Source organism: Pituophis catenifer, unplaced genomic scaffold (assembly GCF_029215685.1).
Source record: "Pituophis catenifer annectens isolate HBS135680 unplaced genomic scaffold, rPitCat1.0.hap2 SCAF_12, whole genome shotgun sequence".
Taxonomy (NCBI): Eukaryota; Metazoa; Chordata; class Lepidosauria; order Squamata; family Colubridae; genus Pituophis; species Pituophis catenifer.
In genome coordinates, this window is record NW_027256892.1 from 2,708,450 (window position 1) to 2,733,810 (window position 25,361).

The 25,361-nt window shown below is 44.1% G+C and overlaps 1 protein-coding gene across 1 annotated transcript; it reads right to left on the bottom strand.

Annotated features, from left to right (window-relative positions):
- On the bottom strand, positions 1–25,361 carry STC1 (stanniocalcin 1). Its single transcript, XM_070952483.1, has 4 exons — positions 25,202–25,361; positions 20,480–20,622; positions 10,319–10,530; positions 1–271 (listed from the first exon to the last, which is right to left on the bottom strand). The coding sequence occupies exons 1-4, from the start codon at positions 25,332–25,334 to the stop codon at positions 1–3; spliced, it is 759 nt and encodes a 252-aa protein (XP_070808584.1). The 5' UTR covers positions 25,335–25,361.

Genomic DNA, 25,361 nt, shown 5'->3' on the forward strand with positions numbered 1-25,361 from the left:
TTACACACTTTCTGAAGAATCACGCTTCACGTGGGCCGGTGAAGGTCCCTCCCCCCGGAGATTCCTCAAATAGATTTTTAACTTTTGAGGTTCCGCGATGCGTCTCCGATTGAAGTCTGCTCTCGGATGAATCTGGCCGCAGCGATCTGTCTGCAGGAGATGGAAGAGGCTTGCCATGTCTGGTCCAATTTTAGCCATCAAACTGTCTTTAATGGTCCCGACTGTTTCTTCCCCACATTCCAGCAAACTTCTCACAAGTTTGTTGTAATACCTGTAATAAAGACAATATTAGTTAGTATTCCATAAGATTGTCCCAGAGAACTCAACAGAGTTCATAGCATTCAGAAGCCAGTATTCAGAACGACTATGGAGATTCTCAATCATCCAGCAATGTTTGTCCCAGAGGTGCTTTTTCAAAAAGGCAACTGGAGTTTCTGGTTTTTTCTTTGAAGACATTTTGCTTCTCATCCAAGAAGCTTCTTCAGCTCTGAGTGGATGGTGGGGAATGGAAGGATTTATACTCCTTGCAGACAGCTGGGCATTTGCATCCTTTTAGAGAGTCATTGAGGCCACTTGGAGCAGTGGTGGGTTGCTCCCGGTTTGCACCGGTTCGCAAGAACTGGTAGTAAAAATTTGTAGTAGTTCGGAGAACCGGTAATAACATTGGCTGGCCATGCCCCCGAACCGGTCCCCGGCCCGGTCGCCGCTCACTTACCCCGCCTACCTCATCAGAGGCTTTTTTTAAAAAAACTTTTAAAAGCATTTTTTTCTACAACCTCTTTGGCCAAAAAAAAAATACTTTTAAAAGTAAAAAAAAAGCCTCTGATGATCGCGCGGCTCAACTGATCAACTCAGCTGATATTTAGAGATGGAGATGAAGGTGGTTTGTGGCTTTAGAATACTCAACCTATTTTGCACAGCCCAGATGCAATCTTTGGTGACAATACACCTTAACCATGGCCCATGATAGGGTCAGCTCTCTCAATAGGCAGCAGAAGGAAATAGACGAAGCTCCTAGCAGCTCCTCCAAAAATGATCAATTTGGTAGCACCTTTTATGAAACGGCAAAAGGCTTCATTAACATCTGCGAAATTTTGGTTACCGTAAACTTACACAGCTCTCCTGAACCCCTTGAGCTGCTATTCATGAGCATCTGCCCATGATTTGCCACCTTACACCTATGGTAAGGCTGACTCCTTCCAGGAGTAGATGATGGCGAGAAGGTAGTAGATGGAAGTTTGTGGAGGGCAGAGCAATTTTTGCCAGCCAGGCTGCCCTGTATGGTTTTATGTTAGATTGCTGGAGACAACCTTTCTGGAAATAAAACCCATCCATCAGCCAAGCCAGATTCTCAACACCACCGTATATTTCACCTTTGGCAGGTCAACATCCTGGTGCTATGCTAACTTCTCAATTAAACTAAGATGTTGCCTGCTCACTTAAGAGTTGTTTCTTCTACCTACCCATCTGCTCAGCATTGCTTCACAAAACTGCAACATGAAGTTCTTTTTTTTCCATTTAAATCTTTACGCAAAGCCTGCATTTTCTGCCTAGCTTTTAAAAACAACCCTTCGTTCCCAACTCTTATGTTAGGATCTAAGTGTATGCTAGGATCTAAAATGATCCCATATTCTGCTTTCCTGGGATGATCACTGCTGCTACTTCTCTTCTGTTTTCCCCCCACCCTTCTATTTGTCCTTTGTCAGTGTAGGAAGTTAGCACCCACCCCTTTCCTAGAAGAATGAAATATTTTGGGAAATATTAAAAAGGCAGAATATTATGTTTCCCTGGATGAGAAATGGAGAAGCATGTTTTAAAGACAAAGCAGCTCCCACCTTCCTGCCCCCACCTTTTTGTTAATGGGCCAGAGGCAGAAACTCAATCTTTGTCAATGGACCTCATCTGCAAGACAATGGGGCCCATCTATAGGACAGAAACTCATCACATGGCACCTGGGAAGATTATATCAGCCAGCAGGGCTAGCTAAGACCCCCACCCCCTGGAAGTCTGACAATCAATCAGGATACTCTTTCTGGGCCCCAGGAAGTTCAAAGCCAGAGAGAGCATAAAACCCAGAGACTCGCTGTATCTGCCCTTTTCTGTTCAGGAACTCAAACCATGTGATCCTGTCCACCATTAAACCATCTTTCCAAGCAGTCTCCATGTTTCCAGTGTCTTTTTCACCACTTGGAGCTGAACCCAGAAGGATATTTCTTCCTACATCAGCTTATGAAGGTGTGAACTTCTGGAGCTGAACTTCTGCTGCTAACCTGGTGAATATTCTCCACCCATCAGTTGCCATTGGCCCTATGAGAGCAGAGTACCAGAGAAAGCCAAAATGGGCCCATTTCATTTATTCTAGAAATGTGTTCACTGTGCTTCAAATCAGCATTTGCAAATCAAATCAGTATTTGGATACTGCAGTCAAGTGGTATTACCATTTCAATCCATTTAATTCCATTCACTTTGGGTAGGTCAAATTACAAGGAAGTGATTTTGATGCCAGGAAAGATTTCCTAATGATAAGAACGGTTGGACAATGAAACAATCTGTTTTTGGAAGTGTTTCAGCAGGGACTGCCTAGCCAACTTTATTTATTTATTTATTTTTATTTTATTATTCATATTTCTATGCCGCCCACTCTCCGAGGACTCTGGGCGGCTTACACCAAAGACAGTATACTAAATAGCATATTGCCCCCAACAATCTAGGTCCTCACTGCACCACTGAGGTGTCTGACCAGAACACAACGTTTCCTGAGCTAACCAATGGCATCATTTTTTTAAAAAAATCCATCTCAACCTGCACTGCAGCTGTGCAGCCCCTTCTGTGACCAAGAAAGAGCTTTTAATCAAGTAGAGGCCCTTTTCCCACCCAGCAACTGCCTGAAGTCACATCAGAATGGCATAGCAACATGAGGAAGGCTAATCTCGTGCATTGTTCCCATAGATTTGCCTCAGAGGCTGACTCGGGGAGTCAGCTCCTCCAATGATCCAGACACTGGCGTCTTAAAAATCTGAAATATTTTTTTCCAGCCCTATAATAACCGCTCCAGACATGCAAGTCATATTTTCATTTACAGAAAGGAAATTTGCGCAAGCAGGGGCTAAGAACCTGTTTTAGTGCCGTACATGTCAATTTTCGAAGGGCAGATGAGAAAAGCGAAGGGAGGCAGGTTTAAATCTCACTAGATTCGCATCCTCTTTGCAGTTTCACTTCGGGACTAGTAAAAGAAACACCAGCGGCCTTTATTAAATTGGTCAAGTCAAGAATGCTCTCTGTGTCATTTTAACCTAAGGGCAACAAAAGACTTCCAGATTTTACTCATCCGGAGTCAATTAACTTGAAATGGCATAGCGTTTAAGAGATGGAGCTAAAGCTTAGGAAATTGCTTGGCCTCAGCCACAAAATCTCCCTCTTTCAATTCCTCTGAAGTAATAGAGGAAATGCAGGAGAGCCAGTGTGTTGTAATCATTATGGTGGACCTACACTTCAAATCCATTCTTGGCCAGGAAAGCACACCGAGTGCCATGGGGATAAAATGGAATTGAAATCTTGGAGAAAAAGGAGATCTAAATTTAGATCATAGCCGTGGGCAAATTCTCTGAGCGCTCAAGAGGGCTAAACAAATACGAAAGATATAAAGGACTGATAATAATAATTTATATTGTTTTCTTCTTCTTCTCTCTGCGCGAGGAAAGAGGAGGGCAAAATGGGAGGGAGGACTCAGTTACAGTGGCTATGGGGGCACTACTGAAAGACCAAGTTTGGACAGATCATTACAGATAGTCCTCGACTTAGGACCACAATTGAGGCCAACATTTCTGCTGCCAAGCGAGAGCGTTGTTAAGTGAATTTCGCCCCATTTTATGACCTTTCTCGCCACTGTTGCTAAGAGAATCACTGCAGTTGTTAAGTTAGTGACACGGCTGTTAAGCGAAACTGGCTTTCCCAGGTCGCAAAAGGGGATCACATAACCACGGGACATTGCAACGGTCATAAATATGAAAGAATTGTCAAGTATCTGAAATCTGATCATGCGTCCATGGGGATGCTACAACATTTGTAAGTATGGAAAGGGACCATTAGTTACTTTCTCAGTGCTGTTGTTAACTTTGAATGGTCACTAAATGAATGATTGTCGAGGACTGGGGCTGTGAAGAGTCAAGTCTGACTTTACAGCAGATAATCAGGGTGAGTCTACGGAGATCCTCAGTCATCTACATTGTGATTGCGGCAGTGGTGGGTTCCTCCCGGTTCGGCCCGGTTCCGCCGAGCCGGTAGCGGTGACGATATGATGTCACCGAACTGGTTCTGCCCCCCTGCCGCCCGCCGCCCACCGCCCCCCTTATTCTTACCTTTTATTTGGCCCCACCCCCAATCTATTGCTGCCTCCTGAGTCCCAGCTGATTGGCTAGAAGGAAAAAAACTGTTTAAACTCTTGCCGCGGGGCTTCAAAGGGCCGCCCTACAGCTGATCAGTGTTAAAAGGCAGTGTGGTGGTAGACCAGTGCCTCCAAAAACAAATGAGTAGACCGGGACCTCCAAAAACAAATAGGTAGACCGGTACAGCTCTGCAAGCAGTTGAAAACCTGGTAGACTAGTACCTCTGCTAAATCCTAAAGAATTGTCACATGACCATCAAGCCACGCCCACAAAATAAGCCACGCCCACAGAACCGTTAGTAAAAAAAATTTAGAACCCACCCCTGGATTGTGGGTGCTTTTTCAAAAGGCAACTGGTCTTTGTTTTTCTTTGAAGATATTTCGCTTCTTGGATGAGAAGCAAAATGTGTTCAAGGAAGAACAAAGAAAGTCCAGTTGCCTTTTGAAAAAACACCTTTGGGGTAATCAGTGTGTACCTTTACATCCCATGTAATGTAACTCTCTGCATCTAGAACAGGGGTCTCCAACCTTGGCAACATTAAGACTTGTGGACTTCAAGTCCCAGAATTCCTCAGCCAACAAAGCTGGTTGAGGAATTCTGGGACTTGAAGTCCACAAATCTTAAAGTTGCCAAGGTTGGAGACCCCTGATCAGGGGTGAAATCCAGCCGGTTCTGACAGGTTCTGGAGAACCGGTAGTGGAAATTTTGAGTAGTTCGGAGAACCGGCAAACACCACCTCTGGCTGTCCCCAGAGTGTGGTGGGAATGGAGATTTTGCAATATCCTTCCCCAGGAGTGGGGAGGGAATGGGGATTTTGCAGTATCCTTCCCCTGGAGTGGGGTGGGAATGGAGATTTTGCAGTATTATTATATAATAATATATATATATATATATAATTTGATTTATATGCCGCCCTTCTCCGGAGACTCAGGGCGGCTTACAGTGCGTTAAGCAATATATTATATTATTATGTAGTAATATTATTATTATTAGTAGTAGTAGTAGTATTATGGATTACACTGGGTTATAAATGGAAAGAATAAATGAATGAACAAACCAACATCCCTCCCTTCACCATGGAAAATTACCGAATGCCTTGGCCATTCACTCTCTCTTGGTTCAATTTACCTCACAGGGTTGCCGTTTGGAGGATAAAGCAAAAGGGAATTACCTCAGCTCTTTGGAGGAGAGGCAGGATATTCTATTAAGCAACCTAATCAAGAAATTTCAAATATTCTTGCTATTTTGGAAATAGTGCTATAGCCTAAAATAGGCTTCATGCTGCATTTTTAAAAATAGGAAAAAAAAAGCTCTTTAGCTCCCTACCCAAATTGAAGGAGAGAACATAGAACATATAAAACGTGGGAATAATAGGGCTGGCAGTCTTCTAGTTCAACCCTCTGCTCAAGATAGGAGATTTGATAATATCCTGGTCAAATGGTGGTTCAGTCTGTTTTTGAAAACCTCCAATAAAACCTTCAGGAGACAAGCTATTCCATTGATTAATTGTTCTCACTATCCAAATTTTTTTTTCTTCTAGGTTGGATCTCTCTTTAATAAGCTTCCCCCCATGACTTATTTTATTTTTTTTAATTAGTCATATTTCTATGCCGCCCACTCTCCGAGGACTCTGGGCAGTTTACACCGAAGACAGTATACTAAATAGCATATTGTCCCCTAACAATCTGGGTCCTCATTTTACCCACCTCGGAAGGATGGAAGGCTGAGTCAACCTTGAGCCGGTGAGATTTGACCCGCTGATCTGCTGAACTAACAGTCAGCTGAAGTAGCTGCAGTACTGCACTCTAACCACTGCGCCACCTCGGCTCTTCTTGTCAGTTCCTCTAGTGCTTTTTAGAATAAGTCAATCCCCTCTTTCTCTGTGATAGCCCCTCAAGTGCTGGAAGACAGTTATGCCCCCCAAATCCTTCTTGACGACAGGCTAAATATAACGTATTTTCGGAGTATAAGATGCACCGGAGTATAAGACGCACCTAACTTTTTTTGATGAGGAAAAGAAGAAAAAGAAATCTCCCTCTGCCTCTGAGCAATTTTGCCTCCTTGCAGCAAACAGCAAACAGCCTACTTTACTTTCATTTTCGTTTTCAGCATAGCTTGATTAGCACAAGGGAAAAAAAAATCCAGCAATTTATCTCTTTGCAGCAAGCAGCAGAGCCCTGCGCAAAACAGCTGAGAGCAAATCAGCTGAGAGTTGGGAGGCCGATCCAAACAACTTGTGCTAATTAGGCTGTGCTGAAGCTGAAAGGAGATGTTTTTTCTTGCTGTTTGCTTGCAAGGAGGTAACTGCTGCGAGGCAGAGGCCAAAGGGTGGGGGCCAGTGAGTGGGCGGGGCTACATTCAGTGTATAAGACGCACCTAAATTTTCACCCCCTTTTAGGGGGCAAAAAGGTGCGTCTTATACTCCGAAAAATACGGTACCTAGCTCAGGGGTGAAATGCTACCGGTTCGGGCAAATCGGTAGTTAAAAAAAGCTATTGGTTCGTATGAACTGGTATTTCCAATGATCAGCTGTGCCGCGCGGTTTATATTCGCTAGAAAGCAGGAAATCTTGCTTCCTAGCGAAGCTAAATCACGCGGCACAGCTGTTCCCCCCTCGCTGTTCTATTTACCTATTGAAGTCTTCTTTTGGCGCATGTGCTGGCAGCGAACTAGTGGCGATCCACAGAGGATTTCACCACTGACCTAGCTCCCTCAACCATTCATCGTACAATAAATGGACAATAAAGCTGAAAATTCTTGTCCGTAAGTGGGACTCAGTTCTATGCCATCTGAATCATTCGCTTCTAGTTTCGCCCTCTCTGAATGCTGTCAGTTCCAATAATCTTCCCAATGGAGACATGAAACGACATGGAGAATCCAGAATCTGATTTTCCCTTCCCTCGGGGATGAGTGGAAAATCCTTTTGCTTCACTGCGGATTTACCCAGTTCAAATTTCCTGAATAGTCTGACCTCATACAGTCTGACCATTTCCTATATCTAGTCTACACTTCTGGGTCATGAAGGGAGCTTTGTCTTGGCTGTAGGATTTCAATTCAGAAAAGCCACCATCCACACCATCCAAGTGTAGAGATTTATCTTTTGGTGTTTTTGTTTTTGTTTAAAAAAATACTGTCTTGAGAATGGCAGTCTTTCAGGATAAATATCAATTATTTATCCTGAAAGAGTGGATAAATATTGATATTTATATCAATAGGAGCCTGAGTGGCGTAGGAGGCTAATGCCTCCTACTAAGGCAGCATTTAACATCCAGCTGCCTGCAATTACTGCGAGTTCAATTCTCACCAGGCTCAAGGTCGACTCAGCCTTCCATCCTTTCTAAGGTGGGTAAAATGAGGACCCGGTTTGTGGGGGCAATAAGCTGACTTTGTATAAAATATACAAAAGTATGAAGGCTATTGCTTAATGCATTGTAAGCCGCCCTGAGTCTCTGGAGAAGGGCGGCATATAAAAATAAATAAATAAAAATAATAATAATAAAAAAATATACGAAGCTTAAACCTTGCTTCCTGTATCACAAATGTCACTTCAGGCTAAACCAGAGGAAGATGTGCTGACTCTTTAATGACATCCTGCTTGACTCTATCACCAATGTAGCCATTCTTAGTTTCTTTGGAAGGGGTGTGGGAAGTGTCAACTAGGAAATCCTGTTGGGTTTATTTCTAGCTGTAGTATTAGCCTTTTATTTCAGTCACTCAAAAAAAAAAAAAAATTAAAACAAAACAAACACCAAACCCCACACATTTTAAGAAACACCCTGTGACTGTGAGGCGGCCATTCTTTCAATAATGTCTTCAGGAAAAATAGAACAAGTCAAATCTTTGTGTTTTGTTTTGTGGTACACAGCAGTCACACTATTTTCATAAGCCACTCATAAGGGGGGGGGTCATAAAAATCAATATAATGTCAGCGATCGTGTGACTGAAGCAGGGGTGGGTTCTAATTTTTTTTACTACGGTTCTGTGGGCGTGGCTTATTTTGTGGGTGTGGCTTGGAGGTCATGTGACTAGGTGGGCATGACTAGCTGGTCAGAGTCATTTCTGGAAGGTCCTTGCACTTACGACCAGTCCTCGCACTTACGACCCGACTCATTTGTTTGCTTTTAACACTGATCAGCTGTAGGACGGCCCTTTGAAGCCCCGCGGCAAGAGTTAACAGTTTTTTTTCCCTCTAGTCATCAGCTGGGACTCAGGAGGCAGCAACAGATTGGGGGTGGGGCCAAATAAAAGGTAAGAATAACGTGGGGGGGGTGGGAGGGCGGGGGGGAGGACCGGTTCGGTGATGTCATATTGTCACCGCTACTGGCTCGGCCGAACCGGACCGAACTGGGAGGAACCCACCACTGGACTGAAGTCTCACTGCTTTTTCGTATGTGGCACACAGAAAAAAGGGCAAAGCTTTGATGACACAATTCCTGACACTCTCTTAACCTTTTTTCATACCCCAAGAACACCTCTGACTTTCCCTGCCTTCAGCCAGCCAGCCCAAAGCTGTCAAAATCTCTACCCCTCTTATAAGTCAGGACTACCAAACCAAGAATTCCCAAACAACAGAACTGCTGCACCTTACCTGGGGTGCTTTCTCTGGGGAGTTCACATGGCAGCCTTTTCCAATTTGACCGAGATTAAACCTAGGCCTGAATTTCATCCCTCGACAGTTGCCTCTCTTAGTTTCTTTCCAAGGTTACCATTTAAATTCTCTCATTCTATGATACTCTTAAAATCCCCAAGTAATTCATGCTTAGGACATAAGCTGCTGTGAAGAGCTGTAATTTTGAGGTACAATGATCCCCCAACTTGCCATACTCTATACACACTGCTTAATCCCACTAATAGCAGGGGTGGGCTGCTGGGGGTTCACAGGTATTCAGGAGAACTGCTAGCTAAGATTCTGTGCAGTTCGGAGAACCCCCAAGTCCCACTCCTGGCTGTCCCCTCCCCTCCCCTCCCCTCCCAGGAGTCCCCACGCGGGCCATTTTGGATGCAGGTATGTGTAGGGTGTGCATGGAAGCTTGCGGAGGGTGAAAAACAGGCCTACCAGAAGTTCGGGAAGGCTAGAAATAGGTCTGTTTGTGGTCTCCAGAGGGCCTCCGGAGCCTGGGGAGGCCATTTTCACCCTCCTGGAGGCTCGTGGAAAGCCTCCGGAGTCTGGGGAGGGCAAAAACACCCCCCCGTCATGGTGCAGGATGATGACTAGGCCACGCCCACCATGGCCACACCCACCATGGGGCAGAGAACCCCTTGCTAAAATTTTTGAAGCCCACCCCTGACTAATAGTAGCTGTGGCTATCCTCATAGCTTCCCATGAGTTGTTCCAAGTGACAAGAGAAACCAGTCAGGAAAAGCAGTTTATATACTTAAATACACTAGAATAAACGAACACATTATATATTAACTTGTAGAGATGATCTGCCTGTCACACAAGGAACTCCAGTTTGCTCTAATGGTTAAGGCCCCCAAGCTAGAAAGCAGGAGACCGTAGGTTCAAGTCCCACCTTAGTCATGCAAGCCAGCTGGGTGACTTTGAGCTACTCCCTCTCTCTCTCTCAGCCCAACCTACCTCTCAGGGTTGTTGTTGTTTTTGTGGTGAAAGTACGAAGTGTGTTGGATATGTTTGCCACTTTTGTAAAAAAAAAGAATAAAGGCAGGATACAAGCCAACCAACAAATAACATCTTGTTGGCCAGGGACTTGAATATCCCTTAGTCCAAGGGTCACCAACCTTTTGGATCTCAGGGACCACTACATTCATAATTTTAAATCCCGCGGACCACTAATGTGAATTTTTTAAAAAGATAAATAGCATATAAAAAATGCAAATAATTTTTCTGCAGACCACCAAAATTTTCTCTGGCAGACCACCAGTTGGTGACCACAGTCCATTTAACTGTTGATTTAAAAGTGTATCAAACCTACCTGTTTGAGAATTGGTTTGGGAGTTGGACCACTTCTGTGATGGCTTCTGGATTCCTTTTTGCAATGCCACAGATGTCCAGCTTGCTATAACATTCTTCCTGCACTTCCGAAATCATACGCTGGAATGTGGAACATCGGCGAATGGCCAGGAACACCTTGGAGGTGACGCCGTTGGCAATGCATTTCAGACTCTCCTTTACAAAGGCCTTTCCCTGGACCAAGGAGGACAGCAACATGTAAGGAACTTGGTTAAAACCCCTGGGACAGTAACTTAGCCCTGATGATGTTACCTACTTTGGGTAATGAAACATCTGCAGGAAAAAAATCAAGCTCAGAGAGCACCAAGGACCCCTCACGTCAATTTTTGTCATGAGTTTCAAACTCTCACCATTATTTCTCAGGGTTGTTCCTGAATTGTTCGGCATCATTCCAAGGGGCAACTCTTGGAAATAGTTGGACTTCAAGAAAAGTTACTAGGTCTAAGAGTTGTTCAACGATGGAGCAGACAGAATCGGGAGCTGCCCCTTTTTGCTGAAAAATGATGATCTGTTGGGAATGCCTGCAGGCAGGACTCTTAACCACCATTCCCAGAGACCCTTTCTGGGCTTATATTCTATAAACTCTATTTATATATGAGAGTATATATATACTATATACCAGTGATGGCGAACCTTTTAGAGACTGAGTGCCCAAACTGCAACCCAAAACCCACTTATTTATCACAAAGTGCCAACACGGCAATTTAACCTGAATAATGAGGTTTTACTACCTAAAATAATGATGAGCAAGGCAGAATTCAGCTAATCGTTCTGAGAAAAATGTGATAAATGCACTTTTATCCCCCTTCATTTTTTTCTCCTTTTGAAATATTATGTTTAGCAACAATAAAAAAACTTTTGTAATATCATTTCTTTCCCTCCCTCTCTCTGTTTCCCTCCCCCGTTTCTCTCTTTCCCTCTTTCTCTTTCCCTCCTCCTGTCTCTTTCCCTCCCTCCCTCTGTCTCTTTTCCCCCTCTTTGTCTTTCTCTCTCCTTTCACTCCCTCTCTGTTTCCCTCCCCTTCTTTTCCCCATTTCTCACTTTCCCTCTCTTTCTCTTTCCCTCCCTCCCTCTGTCTCTTTTCCCCCTCTCTTTGTCTTTCTCTCTCCTCTTTCCCTCCCCCTCTTTCCCTCCTCCTCTCTCCCTCCCTCCCTCTCTGTCTCTTTCCCCCCTCTTTGTCTTTCTCTCTCCTCTTTCCCTCCCCCTCTCATTTTCTCTCTCTTTTTCTCACTCTCTCTTTCTCTCTGTCTCTGACTCTTTCCCTGTCTCTTTCTCTCTCCTCTATCTCCTCTCCTATCTATCTATCTATCTATCTATCTATCTATCTATCTATCTATCTTCTATCTATCATCTATCCATCCATCCATCCATCCATCCATCCATCCATCCATCCTCTCCTGCCCAGTTTCACGTGTTGTGTGAATCTAACCACTTAGGCTGTGGAGGGGAAGTGGAGGCTGACAGGCAAAGCCAAGCGTTAGAGATCCACGCAAAATAAGGAAACTCAAACCTGGATACTGTCAGGGAGACATCCCCACTTCCCTCTCCCACTCTCCCCACGCAATGGGGGCCTGGGCAGCCTGAGCACAGCTCCCTCCTTGGAGGTGACCAGCAAGCAAACAAATATGGTGCTCCAGCTGGGAAGTGGCAGCACGGAGCTCCACCTCTGGCTGGTGAGAGTGGAGCAGGCAAGGCGCGCACCTTCCCTGCTGCTGCCGTGGCGCTGGCACCGGCCAGGAGGGATGCGTGAGCCGAACGTTTGGAGCCATGCTTGGCAGAGTTTGCAAGCGGGCTTGGCGGGGTTTAGCGGGGAGGGAGACCCCGACCTGTTTGGTTTGCTTCAGCGTGAGGTGGGAATGCAGAAGGCAGAGGAAATCCATGCCTCTTGGCGTTCAGCCCTCAAAGACTCCTTTGGGGTGACTGGGAGGGCAAGGGACGGGGCCAGTCAGTGGTGGGTTAGGGTTAGGGAGGGAGCCGTACCGGAGGGACGAAAGAACCCGTGGCTTGCCGACACCCACCCTAGGGCTGGGACGATGGCACGCATGCCCACAGAGAGGGCTCTGCATGCCACCTCTGGCACGTGTGCCATAGGTTCACTACCAGGGCTATATACTATACTATATAGCAATAGCACTTAGACTTATATACTGCTTCATAGTACTTTACAGCCCTCTCTAAGTGGTTTACAGAGTCAGCCTCTTGCCCCCAACAATCTGGGTCCTCATTTTACCCACCTCAGGCTGAGTCAAGCTTGAGCCTGGTGAGATTCGATCTGCCAAACTGCTGGCAGCCAGTGATCAACAGAAGTAGCCTGCAGTACTGCACTCTAACCACTCCGCCACCACGGCTCTTTTTAGAGTATACTCTATATCCGTGATGGCGAACCTATGGCACGCGTGCCACAGGTGGCACTGAGAGCCATATCTGTGGGCATGCAAGTGTTGCCCTAGCTCAGTTCCAGCACGCATGCATGCGCCAGCCAGCTGATTTTCAGGCCTTCCGGGCCCACCGGAAGTTGGGAAACTGGCCGTTTCTGGCCTCCAAAGGGCCTCCGGCGGGTGGGGAAGCCTGTTTTCGCCCTCCCCAGGCTCCAAGAAAGCCTCTTGAATTATGGATGTGGGCACACATGTGCGCGACCCCTCCACACTCCCTCTGCTTTTGGCACGTGACGGCAAAAAGGTTAGCCATCACTGCTCTATATACTCTATTTAAAGTAAGTAACAGTGCATAAAACTGATTTTATAAATGCACACAAGGTTTACTTAACAACACGAGGCCATGCTATTTATAAAATATAAAATGTATTATACTTTTTTAAAAATTATACTAATAATAATTCCAAAGGAGAAGCCAGTGATGGATTTCCTTATGGGAAAAGCCTGATTTATGCATACTGTTGTCACAAGAACCTTTCTGTGCAAGGAGCTTCCTGTGGGTAGGAAACATCAAGCAACAGAATGAACTCATCCAGTCTTCTCTTATATTTGATTATTCCCAAATATTACGTGTCCCAGGATGATGTTGCTGGATCCAATTGGAGTTGGTCAACAGGGTTATAGATTTAGTCTTCTAAGCTTTGGGACTCGTGCTGGAGCCCATCTTCAGGAACTTCTCTATGTGTGCATACATGGAGACGTTCCTTGAGTGAGGATGGGCTCCAGTATGAGTCTGAAAGCCCAGAAGACCAAGGTCTCCAACCTTGGCAACTTTAAGACTTGTGGACTTCAACTCCCAGAATTCCTCAGCCAGCAATGCTGGCTGAAGAATTCTAGGAGTTGAAGTCCACAAGTCTTAAAGTCGCCAAGGTTGGAGACCCCTGCAGAAGACGATGATCTGGATTTACAACAAGTCATCAGGACACTGAAGTATGAGAATTCAATGGATCTGGAAGACACCATGTTTGGGAAAGCTAGTTCAGGAGCTGTCAAATGCCAAGGACCAATTTTGCATTTCCCAGTAGCTTCACCATTTGCAAGTCTAATCCTCTACATCAGGGGTCGGCAGACAAGGAGACTTCCTCTAATAAAGAACCTCCAGATAGTTTGCTGAAGTTCAGCAAGATTTGATAATAGCTTCACAACAGAAACTTTTCAGCTCTCTTTAAATGATTCACGAAAGGTCAGCCATTATTTCATTTTCTACTCTCTCATTGTTCCTCATCTCCAAAATAGGCAAATTTGGGTAGGATGGCTTCACTTCAGCTAGGAGTCAGAGTTTATTAATCATGATGGTTAACCAAAATCAGATAAGCTCTCCTTACCAAAATACACGAAGCTGACAGTTAGCAACTAAGTTTGCCGCAGCTGTTACTCAAATAAGGAAAGGAGAAACAGTGGTTTTCGTGTCGATAAACATGATGTCTATTTTAGTATCAGAAAGTCCTATGTTGAGGAATGACAGTTATTCTGAAGGCTGGTGTGTTAATGTTCTATTTTTCATTAACATCAATTGTTTGCAGCCTCCCACACCTCAAGTCACAAGGGAGGGAACCTCAGACCAGTTCCAAAATCAGGAGCAGTCAGGGACACTGCAGAGGGAGTGAAAAGCATCTGTCCCCTTTGCCAACTCACAACCCTAAAGCAAGCTGAAAACACCCTTCCCCCCACCAACAAATTCTGAAGCACTCTGGGAATGAAGTAGAAAAATGAAAGCCCCATTTGAGATGTTTCGGCAGAATGGAATGGACATTGCTGGAATTCTCCAGATGAAGAACCAAATGCTTCCTAATGACATTCAAGAGCTTCTTCCAAGCTTGAGTTGCTGGAAGAATCTAAGGGGTGCTTAGATTAGCCCAAAGAAATGCAATAAATAGTTATAGTTTGGAAGTCTTTATTGCAATGTTGAACCTGCTTCTCAACAAAAGGCTTGGAAGCCATCTTTTGCGTTGGTTCTTCAGGCCTGCCACATTTACTACTGTGGGAAACTGGGAGGGGGGGATTGTATGTAGCCAGGGTGATATGTAGTCATAATAACATTCCTTTCTCAGAGAGTCAAGGACATCTTGCCCTGCACCTGGACGGTTGGAACTGGGAGGCATCTCCAGTTGGGATGGTGCTTTGTTTGGATCATGTTATGGACATGTGGGTGCTGGGCAGGGACTTGGACTTTCCTTTGGGTGAGGAAAACCTGGAAGCTTTCAGATTCGGGTTTTCCCAGATGTGCCAATATGACATCTCTAATAAAATGGAACTTTGAGGAAACTCAAGCCTTGGAGTTTTCTTTCGTTGGGGGTGTTACTTGGAACCCTGACAAGGCTGTTATTCCCACAATCAATGATCAGTGGCCCAGATTTTCAATAGCAGAACCAACATGTGCATGTGGCGATGGGAAAGTTACAAATACCTCCCATGTCTTTTATCGCATTGCAACTTCTACAGGGACATCAGATCAACGTACATTCTCCCTCTATTGGAGAGATTTCTAGGGAGTTCAGATCATTTTAATGTGAAACATCTTCTCCAGGATTCGAATCAGTAGCAAAGTTTTGTACTGCTGCAGTGGTAATAAGAAAAAAAAAAACGATTAAAGAGCTAGAGAGCTTTATTTTTAATCAACATTTTCCTCGGTTATTTGCCAATAACTTTTAGAGGTCATGTATTTTAATGTATAGTTTTTATCATATTTGATTAATTAGTATTAGATAAATAAAAATAGTATTATTGCCAATAGGAGTGTTTAGAATGGACCATATTTAATTTATTTCACAGTTGCCAATATAAAATTGCACCCGCTTCTCTCTGTTGATCCTGATTGCAATTGCTATCTTTTATCTCTCTTTTTATTATTTTATATTGTTGGTCGTGGACCGAATAAATACGTTTCAATTTCAGGGGGCCAGGTTGTCTCCTGGAGAAGGCAAGGTCCAGATTATTCTAAAATCTCTAGTCACCTGCAAAAGGGGACTCATATCAGGCACAGCTGGAACATATATAGCTTTCCAGCTTGGGAAAAAATTCAGTCTCCTTGCCAACTCCACGAATGGGGGAAAGCACATTTGTTTCCTCTTGGAAAAGAAAACTTCCTTTTCCACTCTATGAGGCATCTGCTGCCTAGGCTTCACACAGAAGCTTGTGGGAAAAAGTGTTAAATGCCTTGTCCCGACTTGCTATCTATAGAGCATCGTGCTTTGAACTGTGGGTTTTCCCAGACGATAGCAGTGCAAGCTTTTAGCTCGGGCTATTTGCAGTTGCCTAAAGTTGTATACAGAAACTCCTTTAACAGAATGGAATTGTAGAACTGGAACGAGCCCAAGAGATAATCTGCAGAAGTCTAACCCCCTCCGCAATAGACAGGGAAAAACATTTAAAGCATTTATGGGAGGTCAAACGCCTTTAAAAAGTTTAGAGATGAACCCACGACCCCCATAGATAAGACTATTCTATCACTGTACAGTTCTTATTGTCAGAAATGGTTTACTGCCACTTTCTTCCATGGGTAAGGGATGATTCAGGAGTCATTCTGAATACCACAAGCCTAACATTCTGGAGACCAGTAGTGGGTTGCCCCTGGTTCAGACCGGTTCGCAAGAACCGGTAATAAAACCGGCGGGAGGGCCCCACCCACTGCTCCGGATGTCGTCATCGGCGATCTGCGTATACGCAGAAGCAAGGCACGCACGAGCACCTGTGTGATCCTGTTGCAAACCGGTAGTAAGTAGAACCCCACCCCTGCTGGAGACCTATGAGTTGCCTGACCTATAACCAAAAAGATTTTCTCATCGGACCACGTCACAAGGAGATGCATTCTGTTTCACCCCACATCACCATTATTTGCATTCACAAACTCTTCAGTCAGCGCCATGTGCGGCAGCTATCCAAACCAACTAAAAGAGAAAAGGCAGCTAAAAAGCTAATTATTCTCGAGTATGAAATGATCCCCTAGTACCATATTTTTCAGAGTATAAGACACACTTCCCCCCTTAAAAGAGAGTGAAAATTTGGGTGCAAATTTATACACTTATACACTGAATGTAGCCCTGCCCACCTGCCGGCCCCCCACCCTTTTGGAGGCTGCATTTGCAGCCTCCCAAATGGTCCGTTTGAGAGGCTGCCTTTGCAAAGAGGCTGTAGTTGCTCTTGTTCTAATGACTAGAATTGCAGTAAAAAAAAAAAGAGAGAGAGAAACTGATATATTTGAAACCACGAATAAGCAACATTTCCTAAACTTGTTTTCTAATAGGTTTCCCATTTTTAGAGTCTTGCAAACGTCTAGCTCTTTTAAATACGAACGTCCTTTCATTTCCCAGCCCTCCTGCTGTTACATCTCACTTTCAGAATAAAAGACAACAGGAAAAATAAAGAGTCAAATAGGTAGGTGATGGGTGCGGACATTAATTTAAGGGCTCATCCTATTCAAAATGCTGAGCAGGTTTGGAAGAAATGGATTCTGACCAACTTCTAGTTGAGGAGGTCCTTGGTGTTTCTTGAGCTTGGTGGTTTTCTTGCAGATGTTTCATTATGCCAACTAGGTAACCATCATCAGAACACTGATAACGCTAGCTAGTTTGGGTAATGAAGTGCCTGCAAGAAAACAACAAAGCTCAGAGAACACCAAAGAGTTGAAGAAGCTCCTTGGATGAGAAGTGAAACATCTTCAAAGAAAAACAAGAAAGTCCAGTTTCCTCTTGAAAAAGCACCTTTGGGACAACCATGACTTGGATGACTGAGAATCTCCATAGATATCAAGTTATTTATGTATTTAGCAGATTTATATAGCTCTCCATCTAGCAAAACAAGAGCTCAGAGAGCACCAAGGACCCCTTATTTCAATCCTCCGCTACAAATATTCTCCTTTATCAATAAGCTTCTAGTTCTTGATTATTTTAGGAAATTGCCCTAATTTTCACTAAGAGTATATTTACGCTCCTTTAACCAAAGTGTTACTCCTTTGAACCTTTTCAAAAATGTTATCGGTGATGATCATTCTGAGGCCTCCAATGAGATCTTTGAAAAGAATCTTTGAATATATTCTTGCCTTTTTTTTTGCCAGTATGTATAAATGTTGTCTAAATTCAGCTACTTTGTGGAGTTTAGGTGCTCCTTCGGTCTGAAAAAGATTGTGTCTTCCTGCAATACTGCCATTGCATCCATACCAAAGTTCACCTGTGCTTGCTAATTATATTTTGAACACTTTTTTTTTTATTTCAGCGGCAAGACCATGATATGGATTGAAAATAGCTATAACTATTAGAGTTTTGTGATTCTGGACAAATTCACTCAGCTCTCAGAAATTTTAGACTTTTAAAAAAAGTTGTAGGTAAAAAAAAAATTAAGCAATAAGATCTGGAAGCGCATGGATCTTGGAAAATCATGCATGCTTCTGCAATTTAATATTACTTCTAGCTTGTAAAAATGAAGTGGTATTTCACATCGCTTCTCTGAAAATAAGACCTATCCCAAAAATAAGCCCTAGCATGTTTTTATGTGTACTTCTAATATAAGCCCTACCAGCCCCCCCCCCCATATAAGCCATACTTAAGAGCCTGAGCAGCTGGCCAGCAACCATTCCATCTGGTTGCTCATGAGGCAAAGCAGGGTGGTGATGGAGCATCCCTATGCACTCCACACCAGCTTGCCTCAGGGCCCCCGCAGCCAGGCCATCCATGCCCCGACACCTGCCTTGCGGTGGCATCAACAGCAGCCATATGCAGCAGGAGCCCATGCAGGATTAATGGGAGCGACGGGGCCCTCCCATGTGACACCTCTCCTGCGCGAGCTGCACTGGCTTTCTGTGGTCTTCTGGGTGCGCTTCAAGGTGTTAGTGACCACCTTTAAAGCGCTCCATGGCTTAGGGCCGGGGTATTTACGAGACCGCCTTCTGCCGCCAATAGCCTCCCACCGGCCAGTTCGCTCGCACAGAGAGGGCCTCCTCAGGATGCCGTCGGCCAGACAATGTTGGCTGGCGACCCCCAGGGGGAGAGCCTTCTCTGTGGCGGCACCTGCCCTCTGGAACAACCTACCTCCAGAGATACGCACAATACCAGACCTCCGGACTTTTCGTTGGGCCCTGAAAACACATCTATTTCATCTAGCCGGGCTGGCTTGATCCCATCCTTTCGGTTTTAATTTGTAATTGGTTTTAACTGGGTTGTTTTAAATTGATGGCCAAAATTATTTAATGTCTTTTAAACTGCTTTTAAATTTTATATGTTATGTTTTACCATGGCTGTTCACCGCCGTCCTGTTGGAGAAGGGTGGTATACAAATAAAATTAAATAAATAAATAAATAAATAAATAAATAAATAAATAAATAAATAAATAAATAAATGTGGCTGCCAGCCCACTTTTTCTGCTTGCTCCTCGGCTCCTCGGCGAGACAGGTGTCGGGGCATGGATGGCCTGGCTGTGGGGGCCCTGAGGAAAACTGGTGTGGGGTGTGTGGGGCAGCTCCACCTCCTCACCTCACCTCAGGGCCATGGCACCCACACTTCGCTTGGCCTCCTGCTCCACTGTGGCCATGAGCAAGCAGAATTGGTCCAGCGGCCACACAGAGTCCTGCTGGAGCTACATTCCCCTTGCCTCATGGCAGTGGCAGTGGCACACCACGCAGCCTCCTCCTGGAAGGGGTGGGGCCAGTCAGCAATTTAACTACCGGTTTGCCTGAACCAGCTGAATCCAGTGTCTATAAATTTTTGTGGTTCACACAAAAATTTATAGACAGGACTAAACTTTCCTATGGTTATTGCTTTGAAAATGAATGCTGCAGGATTCCTGTTCTCTTATATAATGACCAACAGTTTTATTGATTATGCTGTTGATTCTTTCTCACCTCACTTCCTTCATACGCAAAAGAAAGATAAGATTACAAGTGCTATTATTAGCTTATCGCTCAATCAAATCCTTTTTTAAAAAAATGTAAATGCAATCAAGACCTAAATATAAGAATCACAGTTACAAGTTACCTCTATGTTAACCATATCATGTGGATTCCCAACATTTGAATTCTAGATATAGCAAATGGCTACAGTCATAGATGTCTACCCATGCAACCAAACTCAAAATCTTTAAAGGTAATCTTCAACTTACAATCTTTTGTTTAATGACCAAAATTATGACAGTGCTGAAAAAATGGGACTAGTAAATAGTTGTTGCACTTATGACTGTGACAGAAGATCACATGCTCAAAATCCATGCATTTACTAGGGTTGGAGCATCCCAGGGTCATGTGATTATGACTTTGCGACCTTCCTGGGCAGCACCCAACAAGCAAAATCAATGAGGAAAAATGGATTCACTTAACAACCAAAAGTCTCACTTAACCACGGTGATTTATTTAACAAGCACAGCAAAAAAAAAATGATTGCAAAATTGGATGTGACCCACTTGGCAACCATTTCACTTAGCAACGGATATTCTGGTTCCGATTGGGATTCTAAGTTGAGGACTACATATCCACTGTGTAGGATTTTGCTAATGTTCCTCAGGTTTTTTTTTTTCACATCTAAATCTTTCTCAGTCCTGAGAGGAGATGCTAGGGATGAAATTTAAGGTCTTTTGCATACAAAAAGAGGTGCCCTATTTTATATGCCATTGAATTTCATATATTCATGAGCCAGAGCTCCTTCCTGGCCTATCAGAAAGCCTGCTCCACATAAAAAGGATATTATTCAAATCTGTACCGTACCTGAGTGTCAAATTTAGCAGCGCTGTAGAGGAAAGATTTGCAGATGTCATACATGCCACCTGTGTCACACGTAGAGTTTTCCAGACAGGCAAAAGCCCCACATCCCACTTGGAGGGCACTGTTTAGACATCGAATCACATCCGCTGCAAAGAAAAGGGTGAGCAAGAAACAGAAAACATCTTAGCACAAGTTTCTATCACGCTTGGTTCAAAATCAGAGCAGCTTTCAGCTCAGCTGGTGGTGGGTATCTGCCACATTTGCTGAGTCATGTTTTACTTCCAGAGAGCTCTCCTCGACACATCACCCTTAGTAAGGGATTCACTGCATTTTTAGCCTCAACACTCAACTTACAGAGTCTCGGTGAGCCCAGTGGCTGCCCTGCAAGATTTTGTTTCAAGAAAAAATGGTCTTCTATTACCGTAGAAAATGGGAGTCGTCTTGAGGATCAGCCATGCTTCTAAGACTTCAAGGGACAGGCAATTTCTAATGCCAGGGCTGCGTGGCTGTCCATGGACCATGTCCCAAAGGTGCTTTTTTTCAAGAGGCAACTGGACTTTCTGTTTTTTTCTTTGAGGACGTTTCACTTCTCATCCAAGAAGCTTCTTCAGCTCTGACTGGATGGTGGGGAATGGAAGGATTTATACTCCTTGCAGACAGCTGGACATTTGCATCCTTTTAGGGGGTCGTTAAGGCCACCTGGAGGCTTATCTCTGTCCTCAGGATCACCTGAGTGGTGCAAATGGGTGTGGACCCTTCTTGGACCTGTTGAAAGGACTGTGTTGTAGATTGGAGATAGATGTTTGTTGCATCCCTCCCCCTCGGTTGAGAGAGGATTGTTCAATTTTGACATAAATGGCCTCTTCAACCCCCTTGAAAGGATGCAAATGACCAGCTGTCTGCAAGGAGTATAAATCCTTCCATTCCCCACCATCCAGTCAGAGCTGAAGAAGCTTCTTGGATGAGAAGCGAAACGTCTTCAAAAGAAAACCCCAAAAGTCCAGTTACCTCTTGAAAAAAAGCACCTTTAGGACAACTGTGACCTGGATGACTGAGAATCTCCATAGACCTGCAGCCTGTGGGAGTGGGGCAAATTCATTTCCAAAGATTTGATGAAGAAAATGCCTTCATTCTTCCACTCATTGGAGCCCAACCCTGATATGTCAGAAGGTCAACATTCTGGGCAGAAATCCAACCCAGGTGATCATCAGAACTGCATATTATTTTTCCAAATCCAACAAGATGCTAAAGATGCTATTTGGAGCCTAGCAAAGTGGTGCAATTCTACCAGACCATACCCAACCTGCTGTATCACTCTCAATACTCAAGAGGATTGTTATTTGAGATATTTTTATATTATTTCTCCCAAGGAAATAATTCCCTCAAGGTCCTTTACAAATTCAGTACAATTTGATTCAGGGCAATTTGACCGTAACTTGACAACACAAGTCATTTCAAACCTAATTCAGAATCCCAGCAGCTACCAAAGCAGCATCTGATATATATGAAACGTTGAAATATCTGCCTAACCCAATTACTCCAAAGGATGAAAAGTGCTCAGAATTATGGGAATTCTAGTCCAGTACATCTGAAGTCCCCAAACTATAGTTGATTGAGGCAGCTTGGAAATATGTTTCGTTAAGGAATTCCATGGTCACCAACCAAAATGGCTTTATTGTCCATCTTGGCTAACCATAAGATAATAAACATACCACCTCTTTAATAATATGGACCAATTTTGTACAGGGGCACTTTTGAAAATGACCACATTGGATTGTGAATATGGGATGGGAACATAGCAGAGGCAAAATATCTTTACTTTTGTTGTTTGGCTGATAACAATCATTCAACACACAACCTCAGGTCTCCTCTCTTCCCTCCACCCCTCCAGATCCCTCCCCGTATGCAAAGATTCTTACGAATTGAAGCTACTATCACCTATTGATTATGGAATGAACATTTTTTTATAGTTCAGCTCCATTGTTCCAGAAGACACTTTATGAAGGCCATCTATGAGCAAATGTGTCCTTATCTTTTGGACCCAATTAGAAGAAATACATTAGAAAGCCATCACTGTCGATGAGTTTAGGAAGTCCATAAAAGTGAACTACAGATGGAAGGTTTTGTGTAAAGGCAATGAAAAGTCGTGTTTGAAAAACGTTGCATTAGGTTCATGGAGACCCAGATTTAAATCACTTCTTGATTTCGTGAAGCTCAGTGAATGATCTTCAGGCAACCAAGATTTTTCAGTCCAATTTGAAAGGAGGTTGTAAAATTGAGGAAGGGAATCAGGAATCTCACCTTGAGCCAAAGCTAGGATATACGGCATTTTGTAAGAGATCTCATTTAAAAAAAAAAAAACCCACATTATTTTTCGCAAATGAAAACACTGAATTAAGTAAACTTACAATTTGAAGTTAAAATGGCACTGAACAAGTGACTTATGACCATTGCAGCATCCCCAAGGTCACATGATCAAAACCCAGATGGTTGACTACCCCCCATATATTTATGATGGTTGCAGCATTCTGGAGTCATGTGGAATCCTAGCCAGTTTCTGACAAGCAAAGTCAATGGGGGAAACTGGACTCTCTTAATGACTTTGTGATGCATGGAACTCTGCAGTGATTTGCTTAACAACCTTGGCAAAATAAAATAAAATAAAATAAAGGCCATAAAATCAGGCGTGTCTCACTTAACAACCTTGTTCGGCAGTGGAAATTCTGGTCTCAATTGTAGTCATAAGCCGAGGACTATCTGTATGTAAAAATTATTTTGTTCCAGCAGTTTTGGTTAAAAAAAAACTCCAAAACCTGACGCTAATATTTCTTTTTAAATTATTTTCCCCCCTCCAAGCTGAATTCCTACTTAGCTACATGCCACCTTGAAACCATATGCCTCCTTCTCTACCTGATCACCTTGTAGGCATCAGGAATATACCGAAGTTTCTTTTCTTTTTTAAAGAAACACTTTACTAAGGTACGTTGCAGGAGATCAAGGAATTTTGGAGGGCAATAGCAGCAATTTAAAAAAAAAAAATATTGACCTTTCCTTGTATTCTAGTACCTTGCAAGTGGAGTCTTTAAAACAGAGGCGTTCTCTTCCAATGCTATTAGAGGTGCCAAGTGAAAGAGAGAGAGAGAAAAAATCAAATCAGTAGGTACCCTGGACATCTGCTTTCTTTTATGATGTTTCCATGGATTCAACTTAGAACTTTGCAATCTGCAGGTTTAATAAGCATTGGGCCTTTCATTGTTTTAGACACCCTGGAAGAACTGAGACCCTAGGTTTCTATAGTAACCAAGTACAAAAGGAAATTGAGCAAATATTCCAGCATCAGTGCTGCAGAGCCCTGCAGATCTGAAATAAAAACCATTCTCCTGGCAAGTGTCAGATTAGGGGAGTGGAGTTTCCTGGATTGAAAATTAAGATGCAAGCGATATCTTGCCATACTGGAAGCTGGAGAACCTCCCAGTGTTTTAAAGTCTTTCGTTTTAAAGGAAGCTCTTTGAGGGCAGTAGGATATGCACCTATTGGAAAACCTAAGCTCTGCCTGTCAGGTATGCAAGGCAAAATTTTGGCTGAAAGGGCTCCGAAAAGAAAAGTGAAAAGTTAGACACCTCCTGGAACCGGCATCTATGTTCCTACTTAAGCACGGATGGCGATTCCTTTCTTCCTTTCCTCTCTCTCTGTCTCTCTCTCTCTTTTCTTCCTTTCCTCTCTCTCTCTGTCTGTCTCTCTCTTTTCTTCCTTTCCTCTCTCTCTGTCTGTCTCTCTTTTCTTCCTTTCCTCTATCTGTCTCTCTCTCTTTTCTTCCTTTCCTCTTTCTCTGTCTGTCTCTCTCTTTTCTTCCTTTCCTCTCTCTCTGTCTGTCTCTCTCTTTTCTTCCTTTCCTCTCTCTGTCTGTCTCTCTCTTTTCTTCCTTTCCTCTCTCTCTGTCTGTCTCTCTCTTTTCTTCCTTTCCTCTCTCTCTGTCTCTCTCTGTCTCTCTCTCTGTCTGTCTCTCTCTTTTCTTGCTTTCCTCTCTCTCTGTCTCTCTCTCTCTCTTTTCTTCCTTTCCCCTCTCTCTCTCTCTCTCTCTCTCTCTCTCTCTTTTCTTGCTTTCCTCTCTCTCTCTCTCTCTCTCTCTCTCTCTCTCTCTCTCTCTCTCTCTCTTTTTTAAGGGCACCTTTTCCAGTCCTGGTATTTTCTGTCTTTGGAGAAGCCAACTAATAAAATACTGGGGAGGGAGGGGGATTTAAAATTAATTTGCAAATAAGGAGTGGTGGAAACCTGGGTTAACTTCTGCAAAGGGCAGGGATTAAGAGGGAATGCCCAGAGGATCCAACTCCAAACCATCCAGCCGGGCTTTCATTCGCGAAAGGTGGCATTCTTGAGTAGGGTGGCACGACGGGGCTCGGTTTTGCGCCCCTCTGAAGACCTCCCCCCCATCCCGATCCTCTTATGCCCCAAGTAGCCAAGCCAAACCAGCGGGCAGAGAGACCCATTTCATCCTCCGGAAAGTTTTCCTGCGCAAAAAGCTTCTCCCTTTGCCACCCGGCTTCTTGGATTTCAGAGAAGGGGGGAGAGTTGCGCAGGAGAACTTCCCCCCCCCTCCCCATCCCCAGCACCGGAGCGAGCGAGTTTTATAGCGTTGGCCACAGCTGCTTGCCCACTCGGGTTCCCTCTGCTTCTCCAGCCCGCCCACCCCCACTCCTCAAAAGGGAAAAGATCTGAAGAAGTTACCTGAGTTTTGGGCTGCGAGCCTGACCTTCCTGGGGCTGACGGAGGAGTCATTCTGCTCGAATTCATAGGATGCAGAAGCAGCAGCAGCAGCCACCGCCAGCAGCAGCAGGAGAAGCGTGGGCTTTTGGCGCATTCTCTTAAGTTTCCGCCAAGTTTGCGC